Below are 21,987 nucleotides of genomic sequence, written 5' to 3' on the forward strand. Positions count from 1 at the left end.
GACAGAATGTTCTCCAAAGACTTGGAGCTTAGGGGAAGAATTTAGAACAGGGAAATTGTCAGCATAAATTTGGAAGTCACTGAGTTACTCCTGGGTGGCGTCAATTCCAACCTGGGACTAAGGAGACAAAGGCCCAGAAGGAAAGCATGTAACTCTCTCTGGCTGGAATTCCTCTAAGGAGGAAGTTAGTTTGTTACATAAAGCTAGAAACAATTCTAAAAGATGTACATTTGCCTCTTTTTTTTTTGCAAACTGTTTTGCATATCTTTTGTATTCAAAGATTTCCTCCCATTGTATCAAAATAGCTGGGGTGCTTTAAGTGCAAACTTGAGCTCCAGGTTCTGAAAAGGACACAGTGGCATAAGGGTGGGGGTACAGGTCAGAAGTGTCCAGAAATTCACAGGAAGTCTTTAGAAAAAAACTGTTAGATAGTGGGAGGTGGTAGTGGGAATTGGCTCATCCTACATTTAATGAATGCTTCTTAGAATTATAGTTATTTTTTTTCAATGACCTTTTTTAAGGGCCTATGTATGTGAAATGTAAAAATGACTGAGACAAGGCAACACAGTCTAGTAGCAAAGTTAAACTTGTCAACAATAATGCCAGCCAGGTGTTGTGCTGAAAATATACAGAAGATACTCTGTGATACTCAGGTACAATTACACCTAGAGGGAGGGGTAAGGGATTAGGAAACAGGTTTATAATGAGATGGCTTTAAGTCTCAGAAGAGTTGGTATTTGCTAGGTGGATGGGGAGAAGCAGGAGTTGAGAACCCTGCTGGCAAAGCCAGACTATTTAAGAAGGTGAAAGTGTTCTAATATCAACAAAGCATAGGATTAAACGGAAGAGACACACAGAAAGAAAAATGTGGCTGGAATGTCAGGTAGGCTCCAGATCAGGAAGTAGTGCTTGTAAGTTCCCATGGTTAAATTTGGGGGAATTTTGAGGGTTAGTTGTTAAACTCAGCCATTATTCAGTAACATCCCAGTAGTGGCTTGAAAACAGCCATGACAAGAGTTTAATGCCATCGGTATTGGCAAACACTACAAATCAGAGCTGGTTTGCCTTTGCTTCCTGGAAAGCTAGTTTTTAAGTATTTACAAGCCTTGACACTGGGCTTACATATCATGCAAAAGAGTTTGAGTTTTTTCATAGAGAATCATCTGCTTTGATTTGGGTTAAGGAAAAAGAGATAGATGGTCAGAGCGACTCACAAATTTGATTTGCATACGATGGGCAATGGTGGCACCATTTACTGTAAGGGAATTCATAAGCTGGGGGGTACATAAAGGGGGAAAGGTAACAGGGTTTGGACCTACTGCATTTGGGAGGGCCACAGTCCATCCCAGTTCACCAGGCAGTTGGTTTTACAGGTCTAGAGTTAAGAGAAAAGACTGAAATGGAGGGATGGACTTAAATTATTTGCATGCAGGTAGCAACTAAATTCAGGAACATGGATGTGGTTGCTCAAAGTGAGTATGTTAAGTAGCACAGTAAGAGTGGCAAGGCCAGAACTCAAGGGACTCTTAGCGTACACCGTGGGTGAGGAGGAGGAGCTGGCAAAGGACCTGATGTAGTGTGGTCAGATGCCTGGGGGTGAACAATGTTCTTCTGACCTTGGTGGGGCTTCCAGAGAGGGAGGCTGACATAAAACTGACCATTTCAAAGCAGTAAATTCTATCAAAAAGGCATTAATAGAATGCTATTTATGAGAGCACAGAGGACCAGAGGCAAAGATCTTGGAAACAGAGAAACGAGGATAAGTCAGGAAAGGCTTCACTGAGAACTGCCATTTGAACTTCTTTTTTTTTAGTATAAGAGTTTATCAGCAAAACCCTGACAGATAAAAAAGGCAGAGGCCAAATGGGAAAAGGTAATTTCCTCATTTGGCTAAAAAAATTTAAATGCCTGCCTTTTTCTAAGTATATTCTCTAAACATACCAAAGCATACCATTTTTTTCATCAAACCAAGTTATGCATACTACATGATTATGTCTCTAAACCAAAAAATTACTTCAGATTTGCATTTCATGGAGATCTTTCAAAGGTATTTTGTCAATTCCACCCATTTCTTCCTTCCTCCAGAAAATGAGTTCTTTAGTTTTCATTTTTTTAACAGTTCCAAATTGAATGCAAATATGACATACTCCCTTTGCGCCCTACCCTGGGCATGGTTATGGGTGGAGTAATGTTCTCATTGCTCTCTATCTCCATGCTTTATAAACTCAGTCTTGCCTAAGACTGTTTACTTCTCTCCGCCACACAGACCTTTCTATTGGTTGCTCAGAGAAGAGCATACTGTTCAGATTTGTGTCTGGAGATGCCTTTAAATGCAACAGATGCAGCAAAAGCAAATATATTACGTGGCCTCTCTGAGATTTCCTTTCCTTTGGCATTTGCCTTATGACTTTCCATCGCACAGGCTGAGATTGTTGGGATGGGGCATGTCGCTTTTAAAATAATGCAAGAGCTTTAGAGGATAAGGCTGCTGGCCATTCAAGCATTTACCATGTCAATGAATACAGGGCATGGAGTGGTCTTAGAAAAAAAGAGCTTTGGGGAAAAATGGAAAAAAAAAACACTCAAGTAAAAAACAACGTACTAGAATACACTAAATCTCACTGATTTAAACTCATTTGGAATTTGTGATGTTACCCCCTGCAAAGCTAGATTCAATTTTAAAATAGCTTTTCCTATTCCTACCTTTAGATTGTGAAAGTTGCACCCCTTCCCCCCTTTACTAGCCTTTGGACATTTGAAGGGATACCACACAACTAACACTCCAATTAGGATCTTGGGGTTAGGAAGAGCCAATCCAGTCAGCTTTAGAAGCCCCACTCACTCTCTCACCTCTGCTTTCCTTCCTAAATCCTCACAAATTATCTATCAGTCTCGCTGGACTGTATCTGGAGCATCATAAAAATAAAAGTGTAAAGGTAGTGACTTTTATGGGTCATTATTCTAAAAGTACTGTACTCCTTTAATCCTTACAATTTATTATCTAGGTTTACACTATGTCAATTAACAGATAAGAAAACGAGGAGATTAAGTAAATTGCTTAGTCACAGGTTTAGTAAATGGTGACAGGATTTCAACCCAAGCTCTATACTCTCTGTCCTTAACCTCTACAGATACACCATGACTCTCTAGTCAGATTTTAACATTACCATTCTGTTTAACCCTAGAAAACTCATGAGCAGGGACTCTTTCCTCTTCGTCTAATCCCCATTCCCAGTATCTCAGCAGAGGAGGCCCTGGAATAGCCACGTTACTCTCCACTCTCAATTCACTCCAGCATCTGGAAACATGGCACACAGGTCATGTTTTTTTTTTGTAAATGATTTTTGTTTGGTATATAAGAGAACTCATAGATGGTAGTTTTATGGCCCTGCAGGCCATTAATCTGTTCTATATCTGTGTCAGGGGTTCACAAGACCACTCCTAGGTTTGATGACTTATTAAGACTCACAGGACTCAGCATATAGTTCTATTCAACAGCTGTGATTTATTACAGTTTAAAGGATACAAAGCAAAATCAGCAAAGAAAAAAGGAACATGGGGTGAAATCTGGGGAGGAACATGGGGTGAAATCTGGGGAAACTAAGTGTAAGCTTCCAAAAATTCTCTACCAGTAGCCACAAAGGATGAGTTTAATTCCCCCAGCAATGCACTGTGACAGCCAGAAGCTTGTGAAGGGACTCAGTGCCCATCTCTTCTGGGACTTGGTTGCTTAGGCAGCCTCTCCCTGGCACTTACCAAAATTCCAGACTCCCAGAAGGAAAGCAGGCAGCCAGCACAAATCCATATTGTTTATACCAACAGTTTAGGTATAATAAGCCACTTTTATCAGTCTGGGAATGGTGGAACCTCCTAAAATCTAAGTTTCCAGATGCCAGCCAAGGGCCAACCATGTAAGCAGGTCCGCCTGAGGATAAGCAGTCAGGCCTATGTTACCCTTTTCAACACAGGAGTTTCATTCCAACATTTCAATACCTACAAATATTTGAATTTTCCTTTAAGCCAGGTTTACCATCTGCTGGTTCCCTTATTAATGAGTTAAGTATCTGATAAACATCCTCTATATCATTTTGTCAACTTACTAAATGTTTTACTTTGACAGACATAACCTAAGCAGGCTTAAATAAAGTCCAGCCAAGCTAAACACTAAAAAAATAGCAACTTAATAATATCTAGGCTGACTACTGCACAATATATTTTAAAAAACTTTTTTTTTATTTCATATTTTCTTACTACCTGTGCACTTCAGAAAGCCCTCTGATGAAGATGGCAATCACTTGGTTATTTTTAACTAAGGCACATATTAATAAAATAAGTGTTTCTGCAGCTAGGTGATAATTTAGAAAAAAACTGTCTCTTTAGAATATGAAACTACATTTTTTAAGATGAAATTGCCTAATCAAGACAATCTGGTACTGGCTCAAGAACAGACCCACAGACCAGTGGAACAGAATAGAGTCCAGATATTAACCCAAACATATATGGTCAATTAATACATGATAAAGGAGCCATGGATATACAATGGGAAAATGACAGCTTCTTCAACAGCTGGTGTTGGCAAAACTGGACAGCTACATGTAAGAGAATGAGACTGGATCATTGTCTAACCCCATATACAAAAGTAAATTTGAAATGGATCAAAGACCTGAATGTAAATCATGAAACCATAAACCTCTTAGAAAAAAGCATAGGCAAAAATCTCTTGGACATAAACATGAGGAACTTCTTCATGAACATATCTCCCCAGGCAAGGGAAACAAAAGAAAAAATGAACAAGTGGGACTATATCAAGGTGAAAAACTTTTGTACAGCAAAGGACACCATTAATAGAACAAAAAGACATCCTACAGTATGGGAGAATATATTCATAAATGACATACCCGATAAAGGGTTCACATCCAAAATATATAAAGAGCTCACGCACCTCAACAAACAAAAAGCAACTAATCTAATTAAAAAATGGGCAGAGGATCTGAGCAGACACTTCTCCAAAGAAATTCAGATGGCCAACAGACACATGAAAAGATGCTCCACATCACTAATCATCAGAGAAATGCAAATTAAAACCACAATGAGGTATCATCTCACACCAGTAAGGATGGCCACCATCCAAAAGACAAACAACAACAAATGTTGGGGAGGTTGTGGAGAAAGGGGAACCCTCCTACACTGCTGGTAGGAATGTAAATTAGTTCAACCATTGTGGAAAGCAATATGAGGTTCCTGAAGAAACTAAAAACAGAAATACCATTTGATCCAGGAATTCCACTCCTAGGAATTTACCCTAAAAATGCAGCAGCCCAGTTTGAAAAAGACATATGCACCCGTTTATTGCAGCACTATTTACAATAGCCAAGAAATGGAAGCAACCTAAGTGTCCATCAGTAGATGAATGGATAAAGAAGATGTGGTACATATACACAATGGAATATTATTCAGCCATAAGAAGAAACACAAATCCTACCATTTGCAACAACACGGATGGAGCTAGAGGGTATTATGCTCAGTGAAATAAGCCAGGCAGAGAAAGACAAGTATCAAATAATTTCACTCATACGTGGAGTATAAGAACAAAGCAAAAGACTGAGGGAACAAAACAGCAGCAGAAACACAGAACCCAAGAATGGACTAACAATCACCAAAGGGAAAGGGACTGGGGAGGATGGGTGGGAAGGGAAGGACAAGGGGGAAAAAGGGGCATTATGATTAGCAGACATAATGTGGGGGGGGGGCATGGAGAGCGCTGTATAGCACAGAGAAGACAAGTAGTAATTATACAGCACTTACTATGCTGATGGACGGTGACTGTAATGGGGTATGTGGTGGGGACTTGATGATGGGGTGAGTCTAGTAACCATGTTGCTTATGTAATTGTAGATTAATGATACCAAAATAAAAACAAACAAATAAATAAAAAGATGAAATTGCCCCATTTAAATATGATATGTAAGTCAGAATTTAGAAATATTTCTCATTTTTATTACTACCAGTTTTGAGCCTTAAAAAAGGATACCCTTAATTTTAAGCTCAAATATAATAGGCAGAATATAATAAAGTAATAATATCCTTATTTTTTAAACTTTATTGTACTCAGACATTTCTGTAACCATTTCAGATTATTTCAATAAACATTCTCTTATTTTGTGAGTTTTAAAATCAGAAGCAATTTTACAAATCTCCATATACAATGATACAAAACAAAAAATGCAACTTTATTGACAATTCTAAGTAGAAGAGAACACAACTAAGAGCTGGCACAGTTAACATAAGCATTAGAAGGTAAATACATCTTGAAAAAATAGGAAATATTTTAATTAAAAAAAAAATCAAGATTGAAGAAGAAAATTTTCCAGACAGTAGCTTGTATTTTCTTCACAATTTGAATCTCTTGTGCAAATACATCATTAAATAAATACCCATGTGATATTTACAAAATAAAGAAGGAAAAAAAAGCCTAAGTATCAGGGTCTTTTAATTTGTTATCCTTCCAATCTTCTGGATTCATGAGTTTACATACCAAGGAAAAATGTCATTTTAATGAGCTACAGTTGAAAGCTTATCAATTAAGTCATCAATAGTGTAAACAAGAAGTTGAATGTCCGCTTTTTCTTTCATTCGGTGGTCACTGTGTTTTCGGAGGATGACATCTACATCTGTGCTGACTAACCGATCAGCAACCTGTATGGATGTCTGCCAAGGTACGATGTCATCCTTCATGCCATGGAGCAATCTTATAGGGCAGGTCACAGGAATAGGACTATGTAACAAGCAGTGGTGTTCAGCTTCTTTAATGAAACTATACTGAATGTGATAAACTCCCTCTTCACTGTATTTAGATGGCATGGTCCACACACCTTTCATTTCTATTTCCTTTTTTACCTGTTGAGAAAAATGAGGAAAATAAAAGTACTTATGCCACATTAACACATGCAGTGGTCTTAAATAATTTAAGGAAAGCAGTCCTTGAGGAAAAGAGAGAAAATGTAACCAGGGTAATTATCATTCATTAAATACTATGTGTAGGGTATGGTGACAGGTATTTTACACGTAGTATGTCATAACATTCTGATACTAATTCTGTTGTTATTTCATTTTTACAAAAAAGGATATTAGAATTCAGAGAAGTTACATATCATGTTCAGAGTTAAAAGGTAGTAAATGTTGTGACTAGGATTCAAACTTAGATTTATCTAACACTATCACATAAACATCTTAAATCAGGTGTTGCTTCACCCCAACTGCAAGGGAAAATGAAGGGGAGAAAAAGTACACTAATTTATTGGATTCTATCTTGGTTTCATTCATGTTATATAAAATAAAATTTTAGGAATAAGAACTGTTTAAATTTCAAAAAATTTCATAAGACTAAGAGCACCTATATGGAAAGTTACTAAAATGGGGATGTGTTAAGGGGAGATTAATAATCAAGCATAGAACTAAAAACGAAAAGGAAGACAGTGTTTACTCTGAGACAATAAAATATACAATTTTAGGCTGAATGAAAAAAATGTACTTTTTGGCTTCCCGAGTCTTACATAATGAGAACAAAGTTTATCTGTTGCTTTGGCACAATGACCAAACGAAGTCTCCTAAGTATTTCCTGAAAATTGAGCAATAATATAATTTCTACACATATTCCCCTAAAATGTAACTGATTATCTTTTGATTTGTGAAGAATTTCTCTTTTTTAGGTTATAATTTGTCTTAAACATTTTTTTCTAATTAAGGTAACATATACTCACTATAGAAAATATGGAAAATATTTATGCTCTAGATAGTTTTCTTTCTTTAATTTTCTGTGCCTCATCCTGCCAGGAACTTAGTCCCACAGGTGACATTTAGATTCCTAGGAAAAAGACACCCAAGGAGAATGCAAATGATTACAGAACAAAAATACACAAAAATAAAACAGCTATATCTACTATTTCTTTATCCAGTTGTCTAACTGAAGTGCTTAAACATATGTTCAACAATAAAGCATAATAAACTATCTTCCCAGGTATTTGAAAAACCTAATTTTTACCATGGTTTGCTGAAGAACAGACTAGTAATGAAGACACTTTTTTTTTAAGGTGAGAATTATTAGTAGAAAATGAATGCCACCTAAGTGTCTCAGCCAGGAATGGGAACTCAGCTTCTGAGTGCTAATTCTGACTGAGTGATGTGTTTGGAGAGCTCTGCTGAGAGCTAATCTGAAGCAGCTTTCAGGCTAATAAAAGAGTGTTTCATAATTGATTAGCAAGTCTAATATCATCACAAGAATAGGTACTACTTACCATATGCCACAAAATAAGAATAGAGGTACAGAAAGAGATCATGAACTATGATCCAGATAAGTACATTAATAAAGAAAATGTTGCTAAAAAAAGAAATTTAAAGTGAGATTTCACAAATGTGGCTCAAATATTTGGCAGAATGATCTGAAGAGACTGCAAAGAAAGGGAAACTTTAAAGAAGGACCAAACAGTTAAAGAGGGTAGAGAGACTGGGCACAAAAAGCTAAGACAAAAGATGGGCCAGCATATAACTCAAAGGACAGATGACACGTGAGCAAATATTCAGGAAAGCAGAAGACGGGTATATGCTGAGGTTGCCTGCGACGTACCTCAGTAGGAAGCTGATTAAACTGTATCACTAGGCCATCTACAGCTGTAGCTATACCAATAAGAGCAACAACCTTTTGTGGCCTTGCAATTGCAGCATGAAGCATAAGCCATCCACCGAGGCTGGATCCAACTAGTATCTAAAATTAAAAATATATATAGTTTTAAAGAAGAATTTATTTTTCTTTTCTGTAAGGGGACTAATAGAATACATGAACCTTTATATACATTAGCTCCCAGACTTATAATATTTGACATAAAATAGTTAAAATTATGATTACTTTTTGTTATAGTACTAGGTCTATAATAAAGAATAAATTATAAAAATAAAATTTATAAATGTCAAGTAAAACACTACATTTTATGAGAAAGTGAAAATAAGAGAACAATTTAAAATCAAATATCAAAATTGCTAAACATTTAAAATATTAATGTTAATAATCATACTTAACAAAAACAGTTACCTGTGGGCCCACAGCTAAGTCATCAATTATAGAAAGAACATCTTTTCTCCATTTTCCCACTGTGCATTCTTGTAAATTACCATCTGAATTTCCAACTCCTGAGTAATCAAACCTAGAAAAAGAGAAAACATCCAAATATAGATATCTATGTATTTGCTTCTCTGATTATTAAGGAAGATAGCATTATTTATCATTACTACAATCTCTAAAATATATTAAAACATTGAAGTCAATAAATATTTCAGCAAATCCTTGGCTTAACCTTCAAGCATCTCCTATATACACTCACTTTCTCATCCTCCACTGCTACCAGCCCAGTCCAGTAACTATCCTCTCCCGACTGGACTAATGCTGTTCTCCTAGTAAGTTCCCGTTTGCATTTTTCACTCTTGTAGTCTATTCCCCACATGGCAGTGATCCTTCTAAAACAAAAATCGTGTCTTGCACAAACCCTCCAAAGGCTTCCCCATAATCTTTAAATAAAATCCAAAGTCTTTACCATACTCTGGTCCCTGACTACCTCGTTGATCTCATTTTACTGTTCTCTCCCTCTCTCCCAAATGCATCATTTTCCTTCTTGAAGTTAATGGAATACATCACCCACATTTCTGCCTTGGGAGTTTTATACCAGCTTTTCCCTCTAGAATGAATACTCTACCTCCGGATACCCACTTAGTTTTCCCTCATTTCATCCAGGTCTTTGGTTCAAATGTTACATCCCCAGACATACCTTCTCTTACTATTCAATCTGAAATTGCGCTTCTCTTGTCATTCTCTATTTCCTCACCTTGCTTCATTTCCTTCAGAGCAAGTATTGTTACTTGATGTTATATATTGTGATTATCCGTCTGTGTGTTTGTGGCCTGTCTCCCACTCCAGAATGGAAGCTCCCTATGCGCAGACTTTGTTTTGCTCACCACTGTTTTTCCAATGCCTACATCAGCACCTTGCACACTAAGTGTTTAGTATATATTTACTCGATTAATGGAAGGGAAGAGACCAGAATCAAATTCATTATCACCAGCCCACCAACTTAGTGTGTTTCTCCACCTTCCTTAGTCCTGTAGACACAGTCTGATTTGTGAATTTTACCTCCTTCAAAGTCTCAATTTAATAAGTCAGAAAGTATCCTGCTACTCCTGCAGATTATCCTAAATGCCAGTCACGGTGAACTACTCCCAATCCCTGGATGAGCCCTTCTGTAGCTTTGAGTCTACATGCTGCTCCACCTCTCTCCCCACCCAAACTCCTAGCCATCCTTTAAGTCAGGTCACCTCCTCTAAGGAAATTTGACATGTACACCCTGTGCATTTCCAGTCAGTCACCTTCTTTTGTATGGGCTCAATTAACACTTTTCATACTGTATCTTATAATCAAGTTTTAAGTATTGTCTCTCTCTGACTAGACTGTCAGATCTTCAAGGGCAGACTGTTTTATTCAGATGTGTTTTTTCAGGGCACAGAACATTGCCTACCCTGTACCATCACTCTCATTTCTACTCATATTTGTCCTTATCTCTGCAATCTGGTGAAACAGGTATCTTGGTGTGGGTCTTTGTTATCTCCAAACCCAGCCTATCACAGCAGCCTCCTGTGTCTCAATGACTCTTCTCTCTCCAGAGGGATTCACTTTATACCTTCAGGCTTTTCCTAAAACACTGTACTGGATGTGGCATTAACTTCAATGTCTCCCTGTAACATACAACATAAAAATGCAGTGCTTTAGCCTGTTTCCTTTAGACCATTATACTCTGGTCATCTTGGATTGAACTTCTACCATTTCATCAGAAAATCCATGCTTTAGTCACACTGATCAATTTGCTGATCTTAAAATGGGCTCTATGTCTTCTGTCTCTGTTTCATGCCTTATACTATTTCCTTCACCTGGGATACCTTTTCAAAGCTTAGTCCAAAATGATGGTTTTTTGCTAGAAAGGCTTCCTAGACAAGCTGAAAAAAACTCTCTACCTAATCAAACTTCTATAGAGATCACTTTTATCAGTCACATCCACTTATTATATTTTTCATTCTTAGACAGTTTTTGTATGTATATGGGACCGTTTTTGTATGTATATGGGTCTCATTCATATGAGACTCAAAGATCCTGGAGGGTAAACACCATTATCTTATTTTTGCCTCTGCATTCTCCACAGTGGCTAGGCAGGTAAACCTCACACATTGGGTACTATGGTGCACACTAACTGAACAGAAGTAGAAGGTAAAAGTAAAAAGAATTAATTTATTCAAATGTAAAGCTTTCATGTTTTTCTTACTCTTAAAATCTGGTGAAAATTAATAAATCCTAGAGTTTTTAGTGTACACATAAGAATTTATATGTAATATATATTTTCACAGACATAAGGGATTTATAAGTGATGGAAGAAGAAATTAAAATTTTTCTTAGGTAGTAAGTGAAATGATTTCGGGTCCTTGGGAAATTGTAGCAAGGCAACTGCTGAATCAGGGTTAGTATTTCTCTTCAGTCCAGGGGACACAGCAGACAGACCCAAGAGAAACAAGGAGAAAGGCACCAGCTAATCCTCCTTTTCCCTCCTTCGGGGGCAACTGGATATCTCTACTTGCTGCCATCTTTTACAGCTGCCTTCCAAATACATGGTGAAGATGCAAAAATACATGTAGAGCCCCTTCAAAAATATAAACATTTTATGACACTAATAGGTTACAAGTAAAAAATAGAGTTCATTGTTGCTAAATGCTAACCAAGAGACAAAGATAATTGTAACATATTCAGCAGCTTAGGACTTTGAACACAGTAACACAACTCTGTTCTAGCAACTCTGATACTCAGGGACATAGTCCCAAATCTAGAATTAAAAATTTTATTAGAAACAGTGATGAGAGAATACTAGCCCTAAAGCCATGTGTTATATTCCTGCACTCTGACTCAATCTTATTTTAGGCATGGTGATAGGACACTAAGAAACCATTTCATATAGCCATGCAAACCATTTCTTTTATAATATATAAAACTAACCATTTCCTCATTCAAGACCTAAATTTTACAGCCAAAATCACAACAAAAATAAACTGAGAAATTGGGAAATAAATAGAAAATAAAATCTATTAACAAGCTACAACACAAATCAATAGTTAACAGTGATTAGATTACAATGACATTTAATAAAAGCAAATATAAAATGAACTTTATAAAAGTATAGAAATATTCTTAAGTAATATTTTAATACAGCATCACTAAGTCTGTACACATTATAATTTCATCACAATTATTTAATGTACCTTTAAGAAGAAAATATGTTTCATATGCATTTTCTTCTTAAAAACAGAAAACTGATGTATGTTTTATATGGAGAGAGGAATTGGTTATAGCTCTCATAGTCTCAATTTAAATTCAAGAACTAGTAAAACAGTGATTTCTTGATTCAGATTATTTTGCAGACAAAAAGGAGAATAATAGCAGTTTTTCTGAAATGATCATATTTTCATCAGGGCAGTCCCCCTTCCTGGACAGTTTCTCCTTCTTGGTCAGATCCTAACTATTCTTTAGTGTGCCTTTATGAAGTTTTCTGTCTACTTCAATCCCCAGTTTTCTCTCATGTTATGCAACTAAGTATACTGCTCTTTTGACATTATAACAGTATGATGAGTTTTTTTTGCCTGATTTCTCATATGTATTTTATCTTGTGTTTCCCCATCCTGATCTTTAAGGGCAATGACCATCTTTTATTATTAATCATTTATATTTCACAGCACCCAGTATAGTGTTAGAACGTCTACTTGCAAAAATACTCCAGTCTTGACTGGCCTTGTGGAATGGATGACAGGAAACACAAAATTGAGCCGAATGAAATAAATGATATCTGAAGAAATGTAATATCTTTTACATTCCATATGTGATATCCATAATAAATTGAAATATATTAGTTTAACCCATGTGTTTTAAATGAACAGATTTTGACTGTTCTGTAGTTAAGAAAAATGCTTTGGATCGAAAAGATTCTTGTGCATTGAATTTGGAGTACTACCAAATTTGTTTTTATAATTTATACATTGGTGATTACCAGATTAAAGACTATTAAGTTTCAAACTGAAATTGAAAATAAACCTGGAAATGTTTCCTTGTTCTGGAATAATAATAATAAAATGAATTGTACTAAAAAAAAGTTTTAGTCCAGTGTTCAGAATAACAGTTAAGTCAAAACAGATTTTTAAACATTCTGAGCAAGAAAATGAAATAATTGTTAACTTGATAAAAGGAGCAAGAATAAATCTATATAACTGATATAATTTCTACTAGTACACTGAACAGATGAAGTCTGTTTTTTGTAAAGTATTTATTTTACTTCTAAAAGCTATACTTTTTAGACCTACTAAGTGAATGTTAGTGAAACTTGTAAAAATTTAGAGGAATACATTTTTAGGCTATTAGTACTAGAAAAGAATTCAGAAATTATCTTCAGTCCAACCTTCTCCTTTTTCATGATGAAAATAAGTCCAATGTATATTAAATGACTCATCTTGCTACAGTTATTGCTTGTATTGATTCTAAAACCTATGTTTCTTGAATTCTAGGCCAGTATTCTCTCTACTAAATGATACTACCTCTTCTGGCAAATTAGGCACTAAATTATTGTTACAGGTAAACAAACAATCACAACACCATCAACACATTATTTTAACAAAATATCAGTGTGAAATATTAGGAATAGTGAACTCAAGTTTTAGCGAACACATAGCCTTATTTATGCTTATATGTACTCAGATTACAGGAACGAGGGGAAAGAGAAAACTCAGTGGACATGTGAATTATATAATACTAATTTCACAGTATTTTTTTAAAGAAATACATTATTTTAAAACATGTATTTTAAAAGTAAGGTAGCAAACATTGGTCAAATAAAAGTCCCTAAGTCCCCAGTGGAACTATATAATTACAAGAGATTACAAGAAAGCCAACTAGTATATTGGTTTGTTGTTAGATTGTTAGATTATTGTACCTAAAGAGTTTAGTTAGCACTAGTTTCATTCTTTGCCAGTGAAGTCAGTGTGGCAAAGACCTTTAAAAAAAGTCTTTTAAAGTTTGTATTTACAAGAATCCAAAATAACAAGATGAAAGTTTACAGACCATTAAAATAAATTAATCTGTAAAAATGCTGGCATTTGCTTCAGTTGGTTAAGGCAGAAATAACTCTCCACTGTCATGATGAATGGCAGTAATATTTTCTCTGAAATGTGTTGTTCCTACCTTATATAGGCGTGACCTAGAGATTTGCAAAATTCTTCAATCGCCAGTGCTTTTGTACCATTCATATTAGAAATAAAGCCAGGGATGAAGATAACTCCTGGACTTTTGCCTTTTAGCTTCTTGTAAGCCAGGTTTGGAAGGTCTGGTCGACTAAGGAAAGAGACTGATGTCTTTTGTCTGCAAGCTAAACAAAGTACACAAAACATAAACTATAGTCTGCAAATACAGTTTTGGAAAATCATATATATTTTCAGTCTTAACTTTGGTGTCAAGGACTATTTCCATTTAATAAGAAAAACAAAACAGACTTCAAGTATTTAAGTCACAAGTCTGTGCATGGTATCTGTTAAAAATCATGTCAAAATCAGTACCTTTGAGCAAGGTACAATCTTGGTTCTTCCAAAATACACAATGAGGGAGAAATTTTAAGGCAATAAGATAGAGAACTGGTCAAAAATGTGTTCCTGTTGCTGTTTTTTCATATGTCCTAAATAGTACCAATCAACATTGTTTTAATTACATTAGTTTTAGCCCTCTCTTGCAAGATTTCTTCCTTCTTTTTAATTTTTTTAATGTTTAAGGAGTTTCCGATACTCTACTTTTTGGCAGGGAAGGGGAGAAACAAGTTTGGTCTGCCCTTGGAAAATTGCTTCAAAGGGGAAGGTGCTGTGTCCCTCTTATTACTTGCCATAATAGCCAATCATGATTCTGTATCAGCTGAGCTGAGTTTCATGAGCAGTTTCCTTACAAGTAACCTTGAATAGTATATGATAGTATCATTGTTGGTAAAAGATTTCTCACAGGGCACTGCAAGCACTGTGTGTTTTATTGTTGTTTTGGCTTTCCGTGAATGGGACACACAGATCTTAGTGCAATTTAAGGGCAACAGCACAACTGATAAACTGCACAAGGGTACTCTGTTTCATTGTTTTTTTTTTTTTTGTTTCATTGTTTTTAAATATCTTTCCCTACTATAAAATCAATACTTGCTCTTTAAAAAAAGTAGAAAGATACTTAAAAGCGAAATGACATTTATGGTTAAGTGACTCCTCCCCTCTAAAGTAAATAGATTTGTGTATTTTCTTAGTCTTTCTGGACCAACAAAATCTCTTCTTTTATATTAAATGAAACCTTCCTCCACTTTATTGTGGCTCAGGAAAATTTCTCAGCCTTTCCATGTGAGATGACAGTTTTCCTCATTTTGGATTTGAGAAGGTGATTTTTAAAAAACTGAATTGAAGACCTTAAAGCTGTCCCCTTCACATGTAAATTTGTTTCAAAGTTTCAATGTATAGTGAAATATGCCAAATTTAAAACTTTTAGTGATAAACAGAGCTGGCTGGGGCCACTCACATTTGTTGGCAGATTGTATCAGCAAAAAAAGTTCATTTCCCGTTTCTGCAGTTCAGCACTCAAAAAATGCTTCCTATCCTCCTCTTTACATTACTTCTCCAAACAGGAATTTCTTCCCAGTCAATTAGAATTTGTCCAATTTCGGTGAGTTAAATGTGGACAAGTTCTCAACACTGTATCTATAAAAGGTCTTTGTACTATATGGATTATTTCAAAGCCTGGTGCATAAGTGCTCAATGAATGCTTGCCAAATACACGAAAGAGTTTATACTCTGCACAATGAATAGACATACCATACTTCCCCAGAGGAACTTATATATACAGCACGTATTTTGGTTGTATACATTACAATTAACTGTATGCTTAACTCAAAACAAAGGGTACCTTCAATGACAATCCCCATTCCAAGCACCATGCACCTGACAGCTGTATGGTCAGGGTGTGAAACAACAAAATCGAATAGAAAGACGTAATTCAGAAAGACTTATGCATATGAGGGGTCGGGGTAAGAGTGCAATGGTACAGAGAAGAATCAAACACAAGTAAGGAAATATTTAGATGCTCTGACTTTTGGTCCCCATTCCAGTTTCTTTTGTACAGTAATGGCTTTCCCTGAGCGGGAGTGTCGCGAAGACAAAACTAGAAATTAGGCTTGATGATGACGCCTACATTTCTACAAAGAAAATGTTCATATTGTAAATTCCCTCAAGGCAAGGAAGGGCAAGTTTAGGCATCTCAACAGACAGAATCACTATCTGTAAACCTCTTACAACTCTCAGAGAATACAAGGAAAAAGCAATTAACAATCAAACGCATTAAATGCATGCCTTAATTTTTCTTAAGTGTAGTCGCTTAATGCTGGAGAGGCAGGCAGAGCGTGGGATCCTAAAACTGCAGAGCGTAAAACACCAGCAAGGCCTAGGAATTCCAGGACACCCACCGCCAGAGTTCTCATCACAATCTTCACCGGAGTGGTGGAAAGTCTAGGACTGGGGTACTGAGAAACAAAGAACAGCATTTTTGAACGAGGCGCCAAAATCGCGCTGGACATGGTGGAACGCAGGGCGTACGAAAGAACGCGTCCTACTCCCGCCTTTCGATACTTACCTGGGAGCCACTGTGGCGCCTGTTCGCGTGGCCGAGCAAGTACCTCGCGGAGGCCACGGTGTAAGCCAAAGGAGACTGCCGCCCAGCCCCACCTCCGGCAAGCCGACACAGATACCGCGCCCGCCCCCGCCATCTTCCCGGCGGCCCCTGCGCCCCCTGGGACCAGCAGCGACGCCCACCGCGCACAGGAACCGAGGCTGCGCGTGCGCCGCCGCCTGGACGTGAGTTCTCGGCTGAAGGGCACCCGGATGATTGTCAACATCGGAGAGCGCACCTGCGCAGAGCGTCGTCGCTCTTGGCAGCCTTTCACTGTTAGGCTGTTGGTTTTCCCCTTACGGATTTTTTGCTTCTGGCATTTTGGAATATTTTGAGTGGCTCGATAGCTACTTTGTCGGTGGGCAGTTAGATACTCCAAGGTCGGAAGCCGCAGCCAACGTTTCTAGATAGGAAACCGAACACTAGGGAAGGATACATAAAACACTAGACTTCCTTCTTTTCAAGGCTGTCTCACTCTTACCGGAAATGCTTCCGAGAGCTGACCTTAATCCTGCTGCCTGGAGTGCTGTCGAACATTCCCCAGTCCTTCGCCCCTCTCCAATTTGTTTTAGCTATTTGTATGACCGACTGTTAAATAATTGGATTATTCTGACTCTTGCCTCATGCTATATGCAAAAGTAAATCCCAGTACATAAACAATCTCAACAAAGGAATAAAATTGAGAGGATTAAATAACACTTTAAGAGAATATTTTAAAGTCTGGGGAAAGAAGGGACTTACCATGAAAGATATGGAACCCCCAAATCAGAAAGAATAAAACCTTGTTTGTATACTAACTGAAAATATTTGAATTGCAAAAGGCAACTCGACTCAAATGAGTCTAGAAAAATTGATTTTACAGCATAGATAAACAGTATTGAAATTTCTATTCAGCCTGCTCCTAGGAATGATAAAAATTGCAATAAAATTGGCCAATGGCTATGAATAGGTAGTTCATGTATATCAAGATGATTCATTAATTGAAAAAAAAATGTGAATTAAAAGAATAATATTCCATTTTCCCCCCCACCCATCAGACTGGCAAAAATTTCAAAGTGCAACTATTGTCAAGGTTGCTGGGAAAATAGCACACATGGTTGATGGGAGGGTGAAGTGCTAAACTCTTGTCAGGTAATCTGACCACATCTGAGATATGCATCATTTTCAATGTCCTTTGACCCAGTGGCCCCATTTATGACTCTCCTATAAAGAACAATACTCGTTCATAAGAATGCATATTGTCTATTAACAGCACCATTTTTAGAGGCAAACAGAAGAAAAAAAATGGAATAGCTAATAATGAAAAAATGGTTGAATAAATTGTGGTATAAATGTTTCTGGATTCCAGCTTTGACACTCTTCAAAGTAATTCCTGGGGACCTCGGGCATCAACACATAAGGCCGTAACTAATTTTTTTTTTTTTTTTACTTAAAATTAACTGTGGCTGGTATAGTAATTTGAAGCCATTTTACTGTCTTGGTCATAAATTCTGGAGCAACGATTGGTGCTAGTTAAATGCAAATCTACCCTATCTTTGGGGTCTTGAGAACCTTTCCTTTGGAAACACACTAAAAAAACTGGAGAAATAAAAACTGAGTAGATCTTTCTTGAGTTGTAGCACCAGAAACTGCCCAAACGTCCTCTCAGCAGCCACTCTGTAAAGCTCTAGCAGGGCATTAAGCTGAGAGTTGGGTACTCAAAAAATAATAGTTATTATTTTTAGTCCTACTAAGATCTTTCCTGATCTAAATTTTGGAAACTGAAAGTTACTGAGCTATTTCGCCAGTTCTCCAATAGACCTATTCTATAGACTCCAGAGGCACTAAATCCCTGCGTGACCCCGTTTGCATGGCCCTTCACGATCCCTTGTATCTTAACAAAATAAACACTTCTCCCTATATTTTTTGGATAATTGCAAATACTCCTAGTTATTCCTGTCCCTGTTCTCTCCCTTAATTTTTGCAGATTTTTGTATTTTATGTGCAGAAAAATGAAAAGAATACGACTTGTTCTCATTTGTTCCCTGTCACATAGAAGGATAAGTAAATGTAGTCCCTGCCATCCACAGTAATAATTGCATCTGTCCAAAGAGACAGTAAGTTGTCAGATTTTTCAGGGGTTATCTCATTTTGTTAGCAACAAGAATGTGACCAGAGATACTTCTAATTACTTCAATTTATAAGTTACAAATGATAAAGTTAGCATACAACCACGTTTATGTAGACTCTATAACTGCATTTTGCTGATAAATCCATCCCGTCATGTTACCAATAGGTAATTTCCTAAAGAGAGATGAGTTTATTTTCAAATGTGAAATCTGGTCAACATTTTAATCCAAACTCAACATATTTTAACACACATATTTAAAAGGTTTACTACATCATGCAAGGTATAAAGTTGATTAGAATATCTTTACAATCCAATGAAGAAAGTAAAGTACAGTTCAGAAAAGTTACATCTTTACACTAACCAACAAAATTTTGGCAACTTGAGATCATTACAGGGTGTAGGGATCTCTGAAAAAACAGATTATAAAAATGTCTTCTGCAATTGTGATTTTGTCCTTCACTGTTCAAGTAAAATCATGTGTCATCCAGTTGCAAAATCTTATTATTGCCAACATGTATACATGTATACATACCACACTGCAAATTTGTAAAACATTGTACCCAGTCAGGCCTGACAATGATTTTATATACACTCCTACTCATTTAACTTCCTACTAGCAAATAACATAATTTTCTATTTCTATTCATTTGCCAAGTTTTAGGAATGAGTACATTCATACTTGCAAACACATAACATGACAAGCCAGGATAAAAGACATTTGAAAAACTGTTATAAAAGAGACTTTCCGGAAGTCATTTCATTCAACAAAAATTAATTTAACTCTAAAAGCACAGGTTAATTGTAAAAGAAATATATCATAAAATAGTACATTGCAGAGACATTAAGTTGAACTTCATCTGCCTTTTAATAGAACTATACTATTTTTGTAAATGAGTATGTTAACTGGTTTGTTCTTTGGTGAAAACAGCTCTGATTTCACAGTTATGTCAGGTGAGGCTGCAATTAACAGGGATGCTTTTCAACAAAGATAAATCAGACAATCTGAAGGAAATTGGCTACTGGTTGCCTTTATTCTCAGCACTGGAAATGGAGGAATCTTCAGCAAAACAAGCTCCTGCTGACACTACTACTTATTCTCTTCATTTTGAACTGCCCAATGTGGTAGAATTTCTCAGACTGCTTCTATCTAAGCAGTTCTTGTACAAAAAAGTGGTTTGCTAAATATATATATATATATATATATACACTATATGTCAGTGTATTTTATATATATATATATAGAGAGAGAGAGAGAGAGCTTATATCGGTGTTGACTTTTCAAAGTCAACTTCTTGGGCACCTGATGGCATCTAAGTACTTATTTAAAAATGTATAGTAACACTAAATGCAGTTCATCACTTGCAACTACTACTATTAAACAGGAGTCAAGTCTTTGGTTTTGATGCGGTACTTAAAAGTTCAGGCAAAACTCCTTCTAAAATATATTTTCCCCAAGCCCTTATTTGTTTATATTTATAAAATAACCTATAGTAAAATGTTCCTTTTTAGAAAAGTCAGTTGACTGCCAATAATGTCAATGCCAATGATTCGGGTGCTCAAACAATTCCATATTTCCAAGTACATAGGGACATATTGTAAACTGTTTATTTCACCAAAATCAACTGATAAAAAAAATAGTTTATAAGAAATGTTATTTTAGTGATGCTCTTTACCAAAATAGTGTTTTCTTTCTCATAGGTGCTTCAGCTCTTTTGCTGTATGATCGAGCTTTGAATAAAACCCCTTCTTTCTCTTCTGCAAATGACTTTCTGCTAGTGTGAAAGGAGTTCTGAGTATACACAGTTAAAGGGATAGATCCATCGGGTCTTTCCATCTGGAATTGCATATGGCTTCACTTTTGTAAGAGATTACTGCAGTCTGCCCTGAAGTGGACCATCATGCCACTTCACTACAACAAGAAGTGGGTGTAACCTTCTGCTCCAGTAACTATAACATCCATCCAGATCCGCATGGCTTCTGGAGATGGGGCCACCATATAGTAGATTCTGTCATGTGTCTTGACACTAAAGGTGAGTAATGGATTAGGACTCTAAAATCAGAAAAGGAAATGATTGTAAAACACACATCTTGAAATTATAACATTAAATAATACAGACATATGTGAGGGCTTCTTCCTCTTTAAAAGTTCCAATTTATAGAAATCTATGAAGGCATTACTTTTGCTCTAGTATAACCTGTGCCCTCACTCCAGCACTTTTCTCAAGATTGACTATCTTTCTGGCCTTTTGGTGCAAGAAATCTGACACAGAGAGCACACACATCCTCTTAGCAGCTACTTTGTAAAGCTCTAGCAGGGCACCAACCTGAGAGTTGGGTACTCAAAAAATCATAGGTATTATTTTTAGTCCCACCAAGATCTGTCCTTATCACCAGGTGATAACTCCTTTGAACCATAGCGAAGAGTCACTTACAGGGTCTCCCAAGCCTGTATGTCCAGAATATTTCCTCACTTCATGATGACGTTTTTTTTTACCAGATCATCTGTACTAATTACTTCTGTTTACTCTTTCAGCACCATTCTGATCTTATTTATCCATTATGTCAGAACAACAAATTTAAATTGCTTAGAATAAAAACCCCCGACCATTTTCCCAACTTAATTATGCATTCAAATTTTAGGAATCTGGAAATGAATATCTACCTTATTAGCATTCTTGAGGTGATCATAATATACTTCTTCAATGGCTTGAAAGTATATTACTCCTTTTAATTTAGCTTCATGCTTATCTGAAATGATAGATGAGTGTTAAACACTTTATTACCATTGACAGCAAATTATAATTTCATTATAGTCATTAAAATATTTATCTAGTATTTAAATCACCTAAGATTGATTTAGATACTCTGGGTTAGTATATTATCCTAGTTTTATGCTGAAAAAAAAAAAAAGAGTAAGAAGATGGAATTATCAGCCCAAACCTAAGGATCTAAGTAACTTTGTCCAAGGTTCTCCAGCAAATTATCAGGCAATAGATAACTCAGAACTACTGACTCTCAGGTTTGCATGCAAAGTATAAATACCATTGAGAAAGAAAGATCCAAATTATTTCCC

The 21,987-nt window shown here is 36.4% G+C and overlaps 2 protein-coding genes across 8 annotated transcripts in view; both read right to left on the minus strand.

Moving 5' to 3' along the window:
- Positions 1-6,085: 6,085 nt before the first annotated feature.
- Positions 6,086-17,479, minus strand: ABHD10 (abhydrolase domain containing 10, depalmitoylase). 2 transcript variants are annotated; one of them, XR_012129211.1, is made up of 6 exons: positions 16,769-17,479; positions 14,309-14,492; positions 9,086-9,197; positions 8,624-8,761; positions 7,761-7,864; positions 6,765-6,897 (listed from the first exon to the last, which is right to left on the minus strand). XR_012129211.1 is itself a non-coding variant. In XM_073231694.1 (5 exons), the coding sequence occupies exons 1-5, from the start codon at positions 16,899-16,901 to the stop codon at positions 6,553-6,555; spliced, it is 912 nt and encodes a 303-aa protein (XP_073087795.1). In that variant the 5' UTR covers positions 16,902-16,945; the 3' UTR covers positions 6,086-6,552. The 2 variants fall into 2 exon arrangements, 1 of the variants encoding a protein (XP_073087795.1); XM_073231694.1 differs by lacking the exon at positions 7,761-7,864 and having other exon boundaries at positions 6,086-6,897; positions 16,769-16,945.
- A 1,601-nt stretch (positions 17,480-19,080) lies between these two features.
- The window catches only part of PHLDB2 (pleckstrin homology like domain family B member 2), a 207,338-nt gene continuing 204,431 nt past the window's right edge, over positions 19,081-21,987 (minus strand). For all 6 annotated transcript variants that reach the window (XM_073231692.1, XM_073231691.1, XM_073231693.1 and 3 more), the window contains 2 exons: positions 21,577-21,662; positions 19,081-20,964 (listed from right to left, as the gene is read on the minus strand). In XM_073231692.1, the coding sequence (XP_073087793.1) occupies positions 20,824-20,964; positions 21,577-21,662 (227 nt within the window). In that variant the 3' untranslated portion in view covers positions 19,081-20,823. The remainder of the gene's footprint in view (positions 20,965-21,576; positions 21,663-21,987) is intronic.

This window comes from Manis javanica, chromosome 3 (assembly GCF_040802235.1).
Source record: "Manis javanica isolate MJ-LG chromosome 3, MJ_LKY, whole genome shotgun sequence".
Classification (NCBI taxonomy): Eukaryota; Metazoa; Chordata; class Mammalia; order Pholidota; family Manidae; genus Manis; species Manis javanica.

Coding starts and splice junctions, on each gene's coding strand:
- ABHD10 (XM_073231694.1), bottom strand. CDS start 16,901: ATGGCGGGGGCGGGCGCGGTATCTGTGTCGGCTTGCCGGAGGTGGGGC. Junction 8,762..9,085: donor ACTTAGCTGTGGGCCCACAG/GTAACTGTTTTT, acceptor TTTTAATTTTAG/ATACTAGTTGGATCCAGCCT. Junction 6,898..8,623: donor TTAATCAGCTTCCTACTGAG/GTACGTCGCAGG, acceptor TTTTCTCAACAG/GTAAAAAAGGAAATAGAAAT.